The 12,687-nt window shown below is 42.5% G+C and overlaps 1 protein-coding gene across 2 annotated transcripts in view; it reads left to right on the plus strand.

Annotated features, from left to right (window-relative positions):
* Nucleotides 1-6,171, plus strand: part of LOC110533356 (protein Shroom1) — a 40,848-nt gene extending 34,677 nt beyond the window's left edge. Inside the window, exons 5-8 of one of the 2 annotated variants that reach the window (XM_021617473.2) lie at nucleotides 2,246-2,851; nucleotides 3,206-3,311; nucleotides 4,202-4,474; nucleotides 4,812-6,171. In XM_021617473.2, the coding sequence (XP_021473148.2) occupies nucleotides 2,246-2,851; nucleotides 3,206-3,311; nucleotides 4,202-4,474; nucleotides 4,812-5,066 (1,240 nt within the window). In that variant the 3' untranslated portion in view covers nucleotides 5,067-6,171. Of the gene's footprint in view, nucleotides 1-2,242; nucleotides 2,852-3,205; nucleotides 3,312-4,201; nucleotides 4,475-4,811 lie in introns of both variants that reach the window. The other variant, XM_021617470.2, reaches the window with a different exon arrangement.
* The last annotated feature ends 6,516 nt before the right edge of the window (nucleotides 6,172-12,687 follow it).

A 12,687-nucleotide genomic window follows, 5' to 3' on the forward strand; every position in this document is an offset into this window, starting at 1 on the left:
AGGCCAAGTTCCCATAGTCATCCATCACTATGGGAAAGACCCGAGAATACAGTAATGATGTGCGACAAAAGGTTGTTGAGCTGCACAGATCAGGAAATGGCTATAAGAAAATAGCTCAGCGGTTGAAAAGGCCCATTTCCACTATCAGGGCAATCATTTAAGAAGATTAAAGCAACTAGAGATGTTAACAATCAGCATGGAGAATTGCAGACGTTAGTTGGGTCCAAAACTACAATCAGACGCCACCTACGTAACCACAAGTTGTTTAGGAGGGTTGACATAAAAAGCCTTTGCTGTCATCAAACAACAAACTCAAGCGCCTACAGTTTTCCAAACGTTACTGGAACTTTCAATGGGACCGGGTTCTATGGTCAGATGAGACCAAAATAGAGTTTCAATGGGACCGGGTTCTATGGTCAGATGAGACCAAAATAGAGTTTCAACGGGACCGGGTTCTATGGTCAGATGAGACCAAAATAGAGTTTCAATGGGACCGGGTTCTATGGTCAGATGAGACCAAAATAGAGTTTCAACGGGGCCAGGTTCTATGGTCAGATGAGACCAAAATAGAGTTTCAATGGGACCGGGTTCTATGGTCAGATGAGACCAAAATAGAGTTTCAACAGGGCCAGGTTCTATAGTCAGATGAGACCAAAATAGAGTTTCAACAGGGCCAGGTTCTATGGTCAGATGAGACCAAAATAGAGTTTCAACAGGGCCAGGTTCTATGGTCAGATGAGACCAAAATAGAGTTTCAACGGGGCCAGGTTCTATGGTCAGATGAGACCAAAATAGTTTCAACGGGGCCAGATTCTATGGTCAGATGAGACCAAAATAGAGTTTCAACAGGGCCAGGTTCTATGGTCAGATGAGACCAAAATAGAGTTTCAATGGGACCGGGTTCTATGGTCAGATGAGACCAAAATAGAGTTTCAACAGGGCCAGGTTCTATGGTCAGATGAGACCAAAATAGAGTTTCAACAGGGCCAGGTTCTATGGTCAGATGAGACCAAAATAGAGTTTCAACGGGGCCAGGTTCTATGGTCAGATGAGACCAAAATAGTTTCAACAGGGCCAGGTTCTATGGTCAGATGAGACCAAAATAGAGTTTCAATGGGACCGGGTTCTATGGTCAGATGAGACCAAAATAGAGTTTCAATGGGACCGGGTTCTATGGTCAGATGAGACCAAAATAGAGTTTCAACAGGGCCAGGTTCTATGGTCAGATGAGACCAAAATAGAGTTTCAATGGGACCGGGTTCTATGGTCAGATGAGACCAAAATAGAGTTTCAACAGGGCCAGGTTCTATGGTCAGATGAGACCAAAATAGAGTTTCAACAGGGCCAGGTTCTATGGTCAGATGAGACCAAAATAGAGTTTCAACAGGGCCAGGTTCTATGGTCAGATGAGACCAAAATAGAGTTTCAACAGGGCCAGGTTCTATGGTCAGATGAGACCAAAATAGAGCTTTTTGGAAACAAACACCAGAGGTGGGTTTGGAGTAGACAGAAAGATAGCCATGCAGAAAAGTACCTCATCCCCACTGTGAAGTATGGTGGTTTATCTTTGTTGTGGGCATGTTTTTCTTCCAAAGGACCTGGACAACTTGTTAGGAAACATAATATCATGGACTCCAAGTAGCAGCTGATATTAAATCAAAACCTGACTGTCTCTGCTAGGAAGCTTTAACTGGGCCTTGGTTGGATCTTCCAGCAGGACAATGATCCAAAGCACACCTCCACATCAACACAAAAATGGTTCACTGACCACAGAATCAAGGTCTTGCCGTGGCCAACCCAGTCCCCTGTACTAAACCTGTGGGATGAGCTCCTAGTGGACCTGGGAGTCTGAAGGATCTGGAGATTCTGTATGGAGAAATGGTTTCAGATCCCTTGTCATGTTCTCCAACCTCATTACCCATTACAGGGGAGAACTCAGAGCTGTTATCTTGGCAAAGGGAGGTTGCACAAAGTATTGAATGAAAGGGTGCCAGTAATAGTGGCACACATATATTTGAAAAAAATATTTGTTTGAAGTTAAGAATTTATTTTTAATAGTTTGATTTTTGTGAATATTTTGAATGGAAGACCAAGAAGATAAACAAAGATTATTTTATTTTTTTACAGCCTGTTTTGCTCATATTTACCAAGGGTGCCAATATTAGTGGAGGGCACCGTATAAAGTAACAATGGCTATTGATCACTGTTGATATTCCATTTTCTAATATCGCTCTTATTCCAGCAGTGTGAAAACCGCCCCTCCTATACAACACACTATGGAGAGAGAGCAGTCGGTGGATGAGCCCATTGAGACTCCTCAGCCTGAGGCCTCTCAGGAAGTCTCCCTGAGCTGTGGAGTCACCACAGACCCGACTCTGTGGGTCATACCACCTGAACCAGGGAGCCAAGTGGAGGATGAGGGCCCAGCCCTTTCTGATAATCTGACCGAGGGAGAGACTCCAACTCTAGCCCGTGCTCCAGCAGCTAGTGAGCCCCTTACAACTTCCTCCACCACACCAGTCCCTGACACTGACACCTGCCAGAGTGGAGAGGGCCAACACCCAGGAGAAGACAAGGAAACCGAGAAGGAGAAGGAGGGGGAAGAGGAGACCCCAGCAGGAGAGACGGAGAGCCCAGAAAAGACACCCACCACAGAGGATACAAAGTGGGAGGAGCTGGTGGAGGAGGTGGTCACAACGGACCAATCGCTGGCACGGGTGCTGTACCCGTTGACCAATCGTAAGACGGCGCTGATGCTGATGGAGCAGCTCCTGTCAGAAGACACTCTGCTGATGGAGGAGCACTATAAGAAGAAGCAGAGAGACATCATGACACTGCATGCTGCTGACGGGTGAGTATCTCATTATGTTGTACTGTTCAGGTGTCTGATGGCCACGTCCTGTATCAGCAGCTGTTATATTGTACTGTTCAGGTGTCTGATGGCCACTTCCTGGATCAGCAGCTGTTATATTGTACTGTTCAGGTGTCTGATGGCCACTTCCTGTATCAGCAGCTGTTATATTGTACTGTTCAGGTGTCTGATGGCCACTTCCTGGATCAGCGGCTGTTATGTCACTGCACCTGGATAGATTAAAAGACACGTGTCCATGTAAAGACAAATGCATGGCTAAAGACGCATGGACATTATTCCAAGGTTGATCTCATCCATATACAGCAATATCACTGTGTGTGTGTCTTCCTAAAGCTCTAAAACAGTGGATGATCCTGAAGCACCTCCCACATCTCCTGTTGATGAGAAAGTCCAACCCCAACCAGAGCCACAAAGCAAGATGGATGTCACAGAGAAGAAGGTAATTTAGCTCTGAATTCTTTTTTTGTAATAGAAGTGTATTTACTTGATCTCTTCCAGTTGATGATGTCATCTGAATCAGTGGAGTCTGCTGAAGGGAGGATGGCTCATCATAATGTCCGGAACGGAGCAAATGGAATGGCAGCAAACACCTGGAAACCATGGAAACCATGTGTTTGATAACATTCCACTTTTTCTGCTCCAGATACCAACCTCATGTGATCTGAATATCATCGAGGCCCAGTTTTTCAAAAGTTTTCCGATCGGATTTTGGCAATCGGATAGGATTAAAGGTTAGAATTGGGTTTTTCAAAACTGAAAAGTTATATTCTGATCCTCTGGATAGGATAACGATTTGGTAATCCAATCTTGAGCTTTAATCAGGATTGTATGTTGTTTTTATACATGTTTTTTTATCAACCTTTATTCATGTAGTTTAATCAGCTTTGTTTTCTGTTGAGAGTTGGGAAGTAGTACCACAACCTGCCCAGTAGATGGCGAGGTGGAGGCCTGTTCAAAGAACTGAACATGTGGATTCTGTGATGTTGCGGTATCTGGGTCAGAAAGGATCCTATCAGGTTATTTTCTCAAACTGGCTCAAATGCCAGATCGATCTGATCCTGGATAGCAAAATAGAGGATTACGGAGTCTATCATTCTGGATAAAACATTTCGAAAACTGTGCCCTGGATGCAGTTTAACTATGTTTGGCATCAGTTTAACGTCTTACCAGATTATTGAGATACCAGAAACTGTCAGACTCCTATCTTATATCCTGTTTGTTTTGAGCTGACCGTGACAAGCCTTATGTCTCCTCTCTTTCTCTTGCACAAATCACACACGCACAAGCAGACTGTATTGTAATGTATAGTGTTCCCTCCCCTTCCTATAGAGGCTGCTAGTGACGTGTATTGAGGAGCGCCTGTTGGCCTTGGAGGAGCCCCGTGGTTCCCTGCAGGTGGAGGTGGAGGAGAACGGGATGCGTGGCGAGGCCGTGGAGGCCCTGGTTCGGGAGCACTGTACAGCGGTGGAGGTGGAGCGCTATTGCCTGTTCGTAGGAGACTTGGAGCGTGTGGTTAGCCTGCTGCTGTGTCTGTCCGCCAGGCTAGCCCGCGTGCAGAACGCCTTGAGTACCGTGGACCAGCACACCGACGCAGGGGAGAAAGTGAGAGAGACATGCTTTGAACAGATGTGCATTCAATAGGCTCATAGTTGAATTATTTTCTGTGAATTTCCCATTGACTCCTGAGTGTGTTTTTAGTGCACTGTATTTTCTGCTGCTATCAGCAGTGCTGGGATTTACATTGAGTCACTGAAACTCAACCAGTTTCCATGCACATTTCTATCTACCCTGCCCTCTGTTGACCTAAAGAAATACTGCACCATGAACAGCAAAACGCCTTTCCATTTACACTACTAGTACACATTGGATAATGAGTAAACATTTTAGGGAATGTTGTGCTTAATTTCATCCAATTTTTTTATTTTTATTTCCTTGGCAGGATTCTCTGGACAACCGTCACCGTCTACTGTGTAAGCAGCGGGAGGATGCCAAAGACCTGAAGGACAACCTGGACAGACGGGAGCAGATGGTGTCTAACTTCCTGTCTCGCTGCCTGACAGCCGAGCAGCTCCAGGACTACCGGCACTTCGTCCAGACCAAGGCCTCGCTCCTCATCAGGATGAAGGACCTAGATGAGACGCAGCGTCTGGGAGAAGAGCAGCTGGAGTCCCTGCTCAACACCCTCCCTCCGTGAGGACCACCACTAGGTCCCCATTCTACTCATTTCCCCCAGCCATCCATCACCTCTCTGGGCTTATAGAGTCCTGAACCCCCTCTGCTTCCTCCATCCTGGGTTGTTACCAGCCAGCACAATCACATGGGTGTCCATATGTATAGTATGTATAAGGAATATATGTGTTGAAGTTAGGACTACAGTGTGAAATGTCCTGTACATCACATCACCTTCTATCACTTTTCATTTGATGTCCTTTTCACCTCTGCCTGCAATTTAAAAAATAAAATATATATATATATATATATATATATATATATATAAAATAAGCTTTAGGATTATATTCTGGCCTTGTGGTCTTTTTCATCATTCATACTAGACTGTATGTGTCTGTCAGAGCCTGAAAGAGGGTGATAAATGCTGTATATCTGTCGAAATAGGCAGTAGATTTAATCTCCACATATTTGTAGTTTTTTTTAATGCATTTAAAATGAAGGCACTATAGATAAAAACCAAAAAGGTGAATGGAAAAAAGCACTTTGATATGTAACTGCACATTTCTGTTTTCTTTTGAAAACACTTATTTCAAACTCTAAGCCTTACTCCAGCCAAAGTTATTTTTTTCAACTGATTTGTAGAGGAATTTTCCGCATGATGGGGTTTTATATGGTACATAAGCACATTCAACGAGGCCGATTATGTACAGTATTACCAGTGCTATTTAGGCTACAGTCATGTATTGTGGTCTCACAAAGTTCCACTAAAGAGGTAAAACTCTTTTTTTTATTTTTTATGAAATGATGCATTTCCAGTCCAGATTATATTTGCTTGAAATATCCTTTGGGTCTCACAAACTATGCTTACTTTAAATGATTAAAAATGAAATGCCCAAGAACTCTCCCTGTCGGTCCTCTACCTCCTTCCACCAGATGTTTTATTTTAGGCTGCACTCTAGAAGCAGTGGATCTGTTCTCACTCTAATAATATGGAATCCCCATGCTGACCTTCAATGTCAGCCTTACCCAGAAAAGGCCCTCCTCACGAGGGAATGTATTATTTGTTTTGACTTGTGTGGAGTTGCACTACAATAAATCTTCATTTTAGACATTATTTCCATAATAATGAATGTCTTGTGTGATGTCGTTCTGTTTTGATATGATCAATGTTGTGGTTTTATTAATTTCTATTGAATATTTGACCAAGCGAAAGCACAGAGAGCTGTTATTATTCTGTGTTTAATGATGATCCAGCAAGGCTTACTTGCAGCACTCTGATTGATATGTGTTCATTGTGAGGGGATTAGGATGAGAAGCCTTTTCCTGTTGTGTAACAGTACCGTGACTTTTCTTTGTGTTTGGTCCTTGTTTGTTTTCCCAATCCTATTCATTCACAGATAAATATTGTATTGCTCTCCTCATACTCTACATACAGATAGTTGAGAGAATGCCAAGAGTGTGTAAAGCTGTCATCAAGGCGATGGGTAACTATTTGAAGAGTCTCAAATGTAAAATATATTTTGCTTTGTTTGACACTTTTTTTTGGTTACTACCTGATTCCATATGTGTGATTTCATAGTTTTGATGTTTTCACTATTATTCTAGTTATAATAATAATAAAGGAAAACCCCTTGGAACACCTACTCATTCTTCTAATTAGTGGATTTGGCTAAATCAAGCACACAGCCATGCAATCTCCATAGAATAAAGTTGGCAGTAGAATGGCCTTACTGAAGAGCTCAGTGACTTTCAATGTGGCACCGTCATAGGATGCCACCTTTCCAACATGTCAGTTCGTCAAATGTCTGCCTTGCTAGAGCTGGAAGCACTGATAATGTGTAGGAGCAACAACGGCTCAGCCATGAAGTGGTTGGTCACAGAACGGGACCGCCTAGTGCTATAGTGCGTAAAAATTGTCTGTCGGTTGCACACTCACTACCGAGTTCCACACTGTCTCTGGAAGCAACGTCAGCACAATAACTGTTTTTCTAGAGCTTTATGAAATGGGTTTCCATGCCTGAACAGCCGCACACAAGCCTAAGATCACCATGGTATAAAGCTCACAGCAGTTGAACTATGGAGCAGTGGAAACGCGTCCTCTGAAATTGTGAATCACTCTTCTGACATTGTGATGGACGACTCTGGGTTTGGCAGATGCCAGGAGAACGATATCTGCCCCAATGCGTAGTGCCAACTGTAAAGTTTGGTGGAGGAGGAATAATGGTCTGGGGCTGTTTTCCATGGTTTGGGTTAGGCCCCTTAGTTCCAGTAAAGGTATATCTTGGGAAAGGCCCTTTCCTGTTTCAGTATGACAATGCTATCGTGCACAAAGCGAGGTTGCATACATAAATGGTTTGTTGAGATCGGTGTGGAAGAACTTGACTGGCCTGCTCATAGCCCTGACCTCAATCCCAGCGAACACCTTTGGGATTAATTGGAACGCTGACTGCGAGCCAGACCTAATCACCCAACCTCACTACTGCCCTTGTGGCTGAATGGAAACAAGTCTCCGCAGCAATGTTCCAACATCTATAGGAAAGCCTTCCCAGAAGAGTGGAGGCTGTTATGACAGCAAAGGGGTGACCAACTCCATATTAATGCCCAAGATTTTGTAATGAGATGTTCACTTGTGCTCATGTACTATATCAAATAAAATTGTATTAATCACATGCGCCAAATACAACAGTGAAATGCTTACTTACGAGCCCCGAACCAACAATGCAGTTTAAAAAAAATACGGATAAGAATAAGTAACAAGTCATTAAAGAGCAGCAGTGAAATAACAATAGCGAGACTATTTATCACGTTCACCCATGTGTGGATCTTCTGTTTGAGGACTCTGAAAATCCAGTTTTGAGCAACAACAAAAAATACATGCAATGTACTGTTCATCAACAGAATGGTGTGAATTGTTTTGTGAAATGTCAAATGATTGGAGAGAAGAGAACGCAAACATACATTTCCACAAAATATTAAGATTTATGCTGCTCAACTCTCACCCTAAACATTTCTTTGGAGATTTACGGCGATGTCCATTTCGGTTTGGTAAACAAACTTTGTACAGAGGACAGCCTCAACGGTTAAGTGAGTGGGACTCAGTGCCTCAGACTTCTTGTTTATATGGCATGAAGGAATTCCTGAGGCATGCGAAAGACCAATGGTAGGGAACAGGGAGACAGCATAGGACCAACAGAAGTGCACATTCTTACGTTTAACTGACCCATGCTATTTCCTGTTATGTATGTAAACATGCGTTATTGTTTAACTTATCACTTCTTTTATCCATTTGTCAAAAAGTGTTTTTTCAAAATCCCCACAAAAGGGTTGTTTTTGAAAGAGGTATTGTTTGTTTAGTGGGGGTAGGGTTTTGTAACTGAGACAGAGACCCGATTAAAGAGAGAGATGATCACAATGAATGACACGTTCATTGGTTTTCAATCAATCCCAGTCTTGTGATGACAATGAGCCTTTATACTTGCATTTCCTCTGGCTGTCTTCATTGTGTCTGACTGACTGTCGCCCCTCTGTTTTGTGTTTTGTTTGCCTTGTGGAGAGTGCTTCATTTGTTGCTTGGAATTTTGAATTCCATGGTGTTTGTTATATTGTGAATACATTAAACTTTCTCCTTCCACCAAACCGTGAGTTTGCTATCGCTAAATAAAAATGTTCTGAAGTACATTTGACTAGTTTAGACGTTTTGAAACAACTTGAACAGGTTCACACGGTTAATAGAAGTTAGTTACAGTTATTGCTGTATCTCTTCCGTAATATGTTATATGGAGAGAGGCTGTGTTGCTCTAATTCAGTGGGATTGAAGAGTTGAAGAGGGGCATCGCCCCATGTTCTCTGGCCTCGTTAGCATCTCTGATGGAATGCTACCAAGTTTGTTAGTGAACAACAACAAATGCCTATTATGAGGTGCTGAATGTCACATCACTCTAGAAACCAAGGGGAAGGAGAGATGCCAGAATACACCAACCACTATCTCACTTCCCATCACAAAGTACCTTTCATCTGACTCCCACGGTTACCAGAGGAGATCACGCCTAGCGTAGACCTACGGAAGCAAACAGGACATACAACTAACTGGGATTCTGCACTGACAAACAATGCATACAACGATGGCAACACCTGTGTGACACAGTACATTTCAGAGACTAAGATCTCATATTCAAGCTACTGGGGGTGACGGTTTGGTGGTCCAGTGAATATTCTGGCTTACAGAAGTGTAGGACTGTGGGTAGAGGTCCAGCGAATGTTGTGTATTAAACAGCAACCAGTACTGTGTCCTTCTTGCCCCTGGCCTTGCTGCAGTGGAAACATTTGTTCTGACCACGGGGTGAGAACTGGCTTGGCACAGAGGGAGGTGACGTCATGAAAATGCCAGGAACATAGCTTGAGTAAGTCTGTTCACTTCTCATCTCTTCAGCCTCAGTGTCTATGCTCAGTTAGCTGGATCACAATCTCATGCTGCCTGTATGAAGCCACGAAACCAACAGGGAGACATTTCACATGCTGATATTTGGGATTCCTGAGTTCAGTAGATGGTTGAATCTACAGTGCCTTCCGAAAGTATTCATACCCCTTAACTTATTCCACATTTTGTTGTTACAACCGGAATTCAAAATAAATGGAATATATTTGTTTCTCACCCATCTACACACAATCCCCCATAATGACAAAGTGAAAACATGTTTTTAGAAATATTAGCAAATTTATTGGAGCGAAAAAGACAGAAAGGGATGGAACACATTTACATAATGGGTACCTGGAAGAAAATGGGGGAGGGTCATGTTTTTTCATTTCAGTCAAGGGGAGGGTTTAGTATTTTTTTTTTATAAATCTAGTCCAGGAGAGGGTCATGTAATTTGTAATAGATGAAATGTCAATATTCCTCAGTGTTTTAGAATTAGTTGCTTATTAGGCTATATATCGGCGTCGCCCCTAATCTCTGATTCTCCACTGGGCAAGCAATATCAAGTGCACCTATAGGCTACTTAGTGTGGTCTCAAATTATCCATAGCCTATAGGCTAAGAAGTGCATGCTCGAAGAAACACAGAGCAAAGTTATATTTCTAAGATAGCTGCTGGAATGGTGTAAATAAAACTAGGCTGCATTACACACTACAATGGATATTCCAAACCTGAGCCCCAGCCTGCTCTGCTCTTCTGATCAAAAATGTTTTTTGTGTGCTGCCTAACCAATGGCTTTGCTGTGTAGGACTATGGTGGCAGTTCAGGAGTCAAAGGCTTGTTGATTAGGTTTAGTCTTGCGTGGGGACTAGCCTATAGCCTATGTTTTGTTCAGTTTGATAAGGAGAGCCAAAGATTAGAAGAGGTCGGAGGTCAACTTTGATAGCTTGCTACTTCTATCATTTTTAAAATTCAAATACAAGATGTTTATTGCCCATGTTGTAGGCCTATTTATCAGAGTTATTGACCTCAAAATGAACCAGATTTGAGTAAATTACATTGTGGTGCTGAAACTTGAAGCAGCAGCCGTAGCACAATCAATCACAAATGGACAGCTCATGGTGCTGAAAGTAGGAAAATTTGAGTAGGCATAATTCATTTCAACCATCTCATTTTAATTAGACTTTACTAACAACAAGAGGGCTTTATGTTGGAGTCTATTTCATCCTATTTAAGGAATAAGAGCTAGGCCTAACGTTACCTGTTCGACAGACAGCAGTGAAGGGCAGTTAAGTTAAAACCAAGACTCACATAAAGGGGGTATGAGAGGGTATGCCATAGGCTTACTTTTTATTAAAGAAAATTGCAAAAAGCACAGGCCCCTACCCCTAGTTAGCTGAAGACTTTGATTAAAATAAAACGGATCCGATTATATAATGTGATCTATAACAGCACTTTTTTTTCAAGTGTTCAGGAAGGGATTAGGTCAAATATATTTTGCTGAGTGGCCTAGTTACATTTTATTCTTAAATCGGCATGCAAATGGCTGTCTAGCAATGATCAACAACCAATTTAACAGAGCTTGAAGATTTTTTTGAAGAATGCGCAAATATTATAGAATATTATAGAATCCAGGTGTGCAAAGCCAACTGTTGTCACCTTCTCACCAAGCTGCTTGGCGATGGTCTTGGCGATGGTCTTGTAGCCCATTCCAGCCTTGTGTAGGTCTACAATCTTGTCCCTGACATCCTTGGAGAGCTCTTTGGTCTTGGCCATGCTGGACAGATTGGAATCTGATTGATTGATTGCTTCTGTGGACAGGTGTCTTTTATACAGGTAACAAACTGAGGTTAGGAGCACTCCCTTTAAGAGTGTGCTCTTAATCTCAGCTTGTTACCTGTATAAAAGACAGTGTGCTCCTAATCTCAGCTTGTTACCTGTATAAAAGACACCTGGGAGCCAGAAATCTTTCTGATTTAGAGGGGGTCAAATACTTATTTCCCTCATTAAAATGCAAATCAATTTATACAATTTTTGAAACCTCCCATTAAAATAATAGACTGATCATTTCTTTGTCAGTGGGCAAACGTACAAAATCAGCAGGGGATCAAATGCTTTTTTCCCCTCACTGTGGTGCTTAGTGATTTGCCCCACATAACACATTGTATTCTGTACAGCCTTCCTTTATTCACTCTGTCATTTAGGTAAGTATTGTTCAGGGGATACCTAGTCAGTTGTACAACTGAATGCTTTATGCATTTAACCCAACCCCTCTGAATCAGAGAAGTGCGGGGGTTGCCATAATCGACATCCATGGCGCCCGGGGAACAGTGGGTTCACTGCCTTGCTCAGGGACACAATGACAGATTTCTACATTGTCAGCTCAGGGATTTGATCCACTTTCGGTTACTGGCCCCCATGGTCTAAACACTTGGCTACCTGCCGCCCCAGGAATAACTACAATGTTGTTGATCCGACCTCAGTTTTCTCCTATCACAGCCATTAAACTCTGTAACTGTGTTTAAGTCACCAGTTGCCTCATGGTCAAATCCCTGAGCGGTTTCCTTATTTTCTGGCAACTGAGTTAGGAAGGGCGCCTGTATCTTTGTAGTGACTGGGTCTATTGAACCACCAGCCAAGGAGTAATGAATAACTTCACCATGCTCAAGAGACTCCCGAGTGGTGCAGTGGTCTAAGGCACTGCATCTCAGTGCTAGAGCTGTCACTACAGACCCTGGTTTGCTTCCAGGCTGTATCACAACTTGCCGTGATTTGGAGTCCCATAGGGTGTCGCACAATTGGCCCAGTGTTGTCGGGGTTAGGGTTTGGCCGTGGTAGGCCGTCATTGTAAATAAGAATTTGTTCTTAACTGACTTTCCTTGTCAAGTAAAGGTTAATACAAAAATAGAATATATTCAATGTCTGCTTTTTATCTATACCAATAGGTGCCCTTCTTTGATAACTTCCCTGGTGTTTTTGGTTGAATCTGTGTTTGAAAATCACTGCTCGACTGAGGGACCTTAAAGATAATTATATGTGTGGGGTACAGAGATGAGGTAGTCATTCAAAAATCATGTTATACACTATTATTACACACAGAGTGAGTTTGTGCAACTTAAATGACTTGTCAAGCACATTTTTAGTACTGAATTTATTTAGGCTTATCATAATCAAAAGGGTTGAATACTTACTTATAGACTCAAGACATTTCAGCTTTTCATTCCTATTAATGT

The sequence above is a fragment of the Oncorhynchus mykiss genome, chromosome 10 (assembly GCF_013265735.2).
Source record: "Oncorhynchus mykiss isolate Arlee chromosome 10, USDA_OmykA_1.1, whole genome shotgun sequence".
In the NCBI taxonomy this organism is placed as follows: domain Eukaryota; kingdom Metazoa; phylum Chordata; class Actinopteri; order Salmoniformes; family Salmonidae; genus Oncorhynchus; species Oncorhynchus mykiss.